Genomic DNA, 6,410 nt, shown 5'->3' on the forward strand with positions numbered 1-6,410 from the left:
TTTTGTCTTTTAAACCTGCGAGATCAACACATCATGGAGGAGCTTGTGTATAAATGTTCTTCACAAAAAGGACATCAGGACCGAATCCACTCTCCACTCCAGTTGTTGTACCTCTGTTATTTTTTTTAAATTCCAAAGTGTTGTCCTGTTTTGGTTTCCCATCTCAACTGGGTTGAGGTCCTGTTTTCTGTGCATGTTTGTCCATTGTATCCCAATGTCGTGGTTCGTGTAAAAGTAGGTACAAGCTTCACGTGTGTGTGATCGGTGTTTAAACGGCAAGTTCTGTTTTTGTGAAGGATTCCTTCACGCAACAGCTCTGCTCATACAAGCTTGTTAAATATCCATCCACTTCTCTCCACCCTGCTCCGTTCCCTCACACAATGGCACCGTCGCGATCTCCACCACGCCCTTGCGCACAGGAAGCGGATGGAACGCTGGACTGTATCAGCATGGCTCTCACGTGCTCTTTCAACCGGCGGGGCACGCTCCTGGCGGTCGGCTGTAACGACGGGCGCATTGTCGTCTGGGATTTCCTGACCCGTGGCATTGCAAAGATCATCAGTGCACACATCCATCCCGTGTGCTCCTTGTGGTACAGTCCATTGTAAACATGTTGTCGTGTGTTTAGTATTTATTTATTTTTTTGCAAGGGCCAGGGTTGTGGAGGGAGTAAAGGTAGAGCTGACAGTGGGACATGCATCAAAGCAATGCACGACCGGGAAAAGAGGAAAGGGATGAAGGGAAGAAAAACTCAAAAGAGCAAGTAACATGGTTGTGCTAGGACAGTTTAATTGGGATAATAAAGATCATGCGTCAGAATTGGGGATGACGAGGTGCTGGCTCTGCTTTCTTGAAGGCCTGGAGGGAAGAGTGAGACAGAACAGCCTCTGGAAGGTGGTTCCATCGATGGGGGGAAAAAAAGAAGAAAAAAAAATAGTTGAGGTGTGCAATCAGCCTGAATTTTGGAAGTTTCATCATGAGGGAGTCCTGGAGTTGCTCGGGAGAGTTGGTGACTGAGAGAGCAGAGGGGGCAATAACCGGAGAATAGAAGGTCGAAAACAGAGACCACCTTTCTGCCTGTGATGTGAAAGCAACTGACCTTGTGCTTCAGCCTCATCACAGGAGATTCCAATACTTTTTTGGAGCCTTTGATTCCACAGAATCAAGAGACAGATGTGATGCTAAAGTGCCAGCCCATAGGAGAGTGCAGTGCTCCATTGAACTAAAGACATCGGCCTTGTAGACTGGGAGTTGCTCCGATTTGTCCAAGGAAAGCCATGGATCGACAGAGGATGCCCAATCTGAGGCTGGCTTTGGAAGACAGCTTTGCAATGTGGTCGGCTCAAGAAACATCATGTCTGACGGTGAGATCTATAAGCTCAAGAGACTGAACCTCTTCAAGTGGATGACCACAGAAATATTGAAGTGGGGTTGTTTGATCATCCCAGAGTGATAGACACTGGGATTTTTTTTTTTTCCAGGATTGAAGGACATTGTCCATTTATCAGAGCAGAGGGTACTCAATGACAGATGTGTGTGTGAGAGAGACAGAGACAGAGACGCACATACACATACCTGCTGTCTGTCCAGCAGAGGGATTGGGTCCTGTAGTTTGTTACTTACGAAATCTAAAGATTTTGTAAGTATATTGATGACTTCCGTTTCTGTTTGTTTGTAGGCACGATAACTCGAGAACGGAAGAAGCTACCAATGTCAAATTACACCACGTGATTCAGGAGGGTGATGGCAAGTGCTGATTAGATTTTGGTCGAAATCGGTCAAAGGTCAAGGTCACAGTGAGGTCAAATATCCGATTTTTGATGGTTTGGTACAGATAACTCGAGAACAGAAGAAGCTACCAATGTGAAATTACACCACGTGATTCAGAAGGCTGATGGCTAGTGCCGATTATATTTTGGTCAAAATCCGTCAAAAGTCAAGGTCACAGTGAGGTCAAACATCCAAAAAATGATAACTCGAGAACGGAAGAAGCCACCAATATCAAATTACACCACGTGATTCAGGGGGGTGGTGGCTAGCACTGATTAGATTTTGGTCAAAATCGGTCAAAGGTCAAGGTCACGGTGAGGTCAAACATCCAAAACATTCGATTTTTGATGGTTTGGTACAGAATCATCGTAGAAACTTCTAGTTTGCGTCGCTACCTTCTCGAGAGACAGCTTTTATTAGACAAGGTCAGAGGTCAAGTTGACGATTTCGTAAGTACCAGTCTATGACTTTGTATGTTTGTTTGTTTGTTTGTAGGCACGATAACTCGAGAACGGAATAAGCTACCAATGTCAAATTACACCACGTGATTCAGGAGGGTGATTGCAAGTGCTGATGAGATTTTGGTCAAAATCGGTCAAAGGTCAAGGTCACGGTGAGGTCAAATATGAGATTTTTGATGGTTTGGTACAGATAACTCGAGAACGGAAGAAGCTACCAATGTCAAATTACACCACGTGATTCAGGAGGGTGGTGGCTAGCGCTGATTATATTTTGGTCAAAATCGGTCAAAGGTCAAGGTCACGGTGAGGTCACATTCGATTTTTGATGGTTTGGTACAGAATCATCATAGAAACTTCTAGTTTGCGTCGCTACCTACTCCAGAGACAGCTTTTATTAGACAAGGTCAGAGGTCAAGTTGACTATTTCATAAGTACCAGTCTATGACTGCTTGTTTTGTGTATTTGCCACGAATTGAGCCGGAATATGCGATTTAAAACAAAAGAAAAACGAGTAGCGGTACATTCAAAGTACACCGCCCCCGTGCCAAATAAATAAATGAACAAACAAGCAGTTATAGACTGGTACTGACGAAATCGTCAACTTGACCTCTGACCTTGTCTAATAAAAGCCGTCTCGAGAGAAGGTAGCGACGCAAACTAGAAGTTTCTACGATGATTCTGTACCAAACCATCAAAAATCGAATGTTTGACCTCACTGTGACCTTGACCTTAGACCGATTTTGACCAAAATCTAATCAGCGCTAACCATCACCCTCCTGAATCACGTGGTGTAATTTGACATTGGTAACTTATTCCGTTCTCGAGTTATCGTGCCTACAAACAAACACACAAACACACACACAAACAAACAGAGGACGGAAGTCATCAATATACTTACGAAATCTTTAGATTTCGTAAGTAATAAATAACAAATCCTCCAGCGTGCAACATCGGCGGGGCGCCTTCGGCACCCGGCGATGCCGCCTTGCAGCACATGGAGTCGGAATTGGGAGGGAGCGATGTACAATAATTGATTAATCGCATAATTAAAATAAATAATAATCGTAAAATAATTAATTTCTCAATTGCCGAATTGCATACCCAAACACCACCCGTGTTTCATCTGAATCTGTAACTTTTTGAAAATTTAGTAATTCATCAAAAATTCATTGATTAATCAATAAATCAAAAGTACCTTTGAAAGCCAAATCACTGGTGTTCAATGTCATGTCCAAATATCGGTTTCCAAGCTCAAAAGGTGCCTGAGATATTGCGCAGATGAGAGAGAAAATGAACAAGTAATTCATAAATCGACAATGATGAAGCAGTAAATCGATCAATTGATTCATCAAAAAATAAACAAGCAGTCATAGACGGGTATTTACGAAATCGTCAACTTGACCTCTGACCTTGCTAATAAAAGCTGTCTCTTGAGAAGGTAGCGAAGCAAACCAGAAGTTTCTACGATGATTCTGTACCAAACCATCAAAAATCGAATGTTTTGGATGTTTGACCTCACTGTGACCTTGACCTTTGACCGATTTTGACCAAAATCTAATCAGCACGAGCCATCACCCTCCTGAATCATGTGGTGTAATTTGACATTGGTAGCTTCTTCCGTTCTCGAGTTATAACTTTTTTTTGGATGTTTGACCTCACTGTGACCTTGACCTTTGACCGATTTTTACCAAAATCTAATCAGCACTAGTCATCACCCTCCTGAATCAAGTGGTGTAATTTGACATTGGTAGCTTCTTCTGTTCTTGAGTAATCGTGCCTACAAACAAACAAACAAGCAGTCATATACTGGTACTTACGAAATCGTCGACTTGACCTCTGACCTTGTCTAATAAAAGCTGTCTCTTGAGAAGGTAGCGACGCAAACCAGAAGTTTCTACGATGATTCTGTACCAAACCATCAAAAATCGAATGTTTTGGATGTTTGACCTCACTGTGACCTTGACCTTTGACCGATTTTGACCAAAATCTAATCAGCACGAGCCATCACCCTCCTGAATCATGTGGTGTAATTTGACATTGGTAGCTTCTTCCGTTCTCGAGTTATCTGCACCAAACCATCAAAAATCGAATATTTGACCTCACTGTGACCTTGACCTTTGACCGATTTTGACCAAAATCTAATCAGCACAAGCCATCACCCTCCTGAATCTCGTGGTGTAATTTGACATTGGTAGCTTCTTCCATTCTCGAGTTATCGTGCCTACAAACAAACAAACAAACAAACAAACAAGCAGTCATAGACTGGTACTTACGAAATCGTCAACTTGACCTCTGACCTTGTCTAATAAAAGCATGAATCAGTCAGAAGCCCAAGGCGAGCTTGAATTCTGAATTCATTGTGGTTTGCAAATAATGAGTCCCAGACAAAAACTAGATTTTTAATAAAAATTCCATTTTTTTTTTTTGTTTTTATTTTTAAAAAAGTGATTCAGAACCAGCAGGATATGCCAGATAATAGGTATATTACTTTTCAGAAGAATCTGATAAAAGACTTATTATATATATATATATATATATATATATATATATATATATATATATATATATATATATATATACACACACACACACACACACACACACACACACACACACACACACACACACACACACACACACACACACACACACACACACACACACACACACACACACACACACACACACACACACACACACACACACACACACACACACACACACACACACACACACACACACACACACATCAGTTATTCATCGCTGTTCCAGAATTTCGACAACCGAGTTTTAAGCGTCCTTAGCGATCGCAAAAACCGAAGACAAAATTAAAATCGAAGTTAAAACGAACTCGTAACGTCGAGCGAAGCAAAAATACTCCATTTCTCCACGCAAAACCTTAACGTCACTCGATGCGTCTCCTCGAGCGCACTGCATCATGGGACGGCCCGTGACGCGTCGAGTGAAATATTTTTTATACAATCTTAAAACGTCTCCAAAACATCCGATTTTTACCAGAATTTCGACAACCGAGTTTTAAGCGTCCGAAGCGATCGCAAAAACCGAAGACAAAATGAAAATCGAAGTTAAAACGAACTCGTAACATCGAGCGAAGCAAAAATACTCCATTTCTCCACATGAATTTACGGAATTATGTTTGACCTCACTGTGACCTTGACCTTTGACCGATTTTGACCAAAATCTAATCAGCACTTGCCATCACCCTCCTGAATCACGTGGTGTAATTTGACATTGGTAGCTTCTTCCGTTCTCGAGTTATCGTGCAAACAAACAAACAAACAAACAAACAAACAAACAAACAGACAAACAGAAACGGAAGGCATCAATATACTTACGAAATCTTTGGATTTCGTAAGTAACAAACAAGCAGTTAGAGAATGGTACTTACGAAATCGTCAACTTGACCTCTGACCTTGTCAAATAAAAGCTGTCTCTCGAGAAGGTAGCGACGCAAACCAGAAGTTTCTACGATGACTCTGTTCCAAACCATCAAAGATCGAATGTTTTGGATGTTTGACCTCACTGTGACCTTGACCTTTGACCGATTTTGACCAAAATCTAATCAGCACGAGCCACCACCCTCCTGAATCACGTGGTGTAATTTGACATTGGTAGCTTTTTCCATTCTCGAATTATCATTTTTTGGATGTTTGACCTCACTGTGACCTTGTCCTTTGACCGATTTTGACCAAAATCTAATCAGCACTAGCCATCACCCTCCTGAATCACGTGGTGTAATTTGACATTGGTAGCTTGTTCCGTTCGAGTTATCTGTACCAAACCATCAAAAAATCGAATATTTGACCTCACCGTGACTTTGACCTTTGACCGATTTTGACCAAAATCTAATCAGCACTTGCCATCACCCTCCTGAATCACGTGGTGTAATTTGACATTGGTAGCTTCTTCCATTCTCGAATTATCATTTTTTGGATGTTTGACCTCACTGTGACCTTGTCCTTTGACCGATTTTGACCAAAATCTAATCAGCACTAGCAATCACCCTCCTGAATCACGTGGTGTAATTTGACATTCATAGCTTCTTCCGTTCGAGTTATCTGTACCAAACCATCAAAAAATCGAATATTTGACCTCACCGTGACCTTGACCTTTGACCGATTTTGACCAAAATTTAATCAGCACTAGCCATCACCCTCC

General features: G+C 41.7%; 1 protein-coding gene across 2 annotated transcripts in view; it reads left to right on the top strand.

Annotated features, from left to right (window-relative positions):
- The window catches only part of RBBP5 (RB binding protein 5, histone lysine methyltransferase complex subunit), a 29,986-nt gene that overhangs the window by 4,366 nt on the left and 19,210 nt on the right, over positions 1–6,410 (top strand). For both annotated transcript variants that reach the window (XM_085871703.1, XM_085871702.1), the window contains exon 3: positions 420–592. In XM_085871703.1, coding sequence (XP_085727829.1) covers positions 420–592 — 173 coding nt within the window. The remainder of the gene's footprint in view (positions 1–419; positions 593–6,410) is intronic.

This window comes from Eptatretus burgeri, chromosome 2 (assembly GCF_056783735.1).
Source record: "Eptatretus burgeri isolate ZD-2024b chromosome 2, Ebu_testis_v1, whole genome shotgun sequence".
Classification (NCBI taxonomy): domain Eukaryota; kingdom Metazoa; phylum Chordata; class Myxini; order Myxiniformes; family Myxinidae; genus Eptatretus; species Eptatretus burgeri.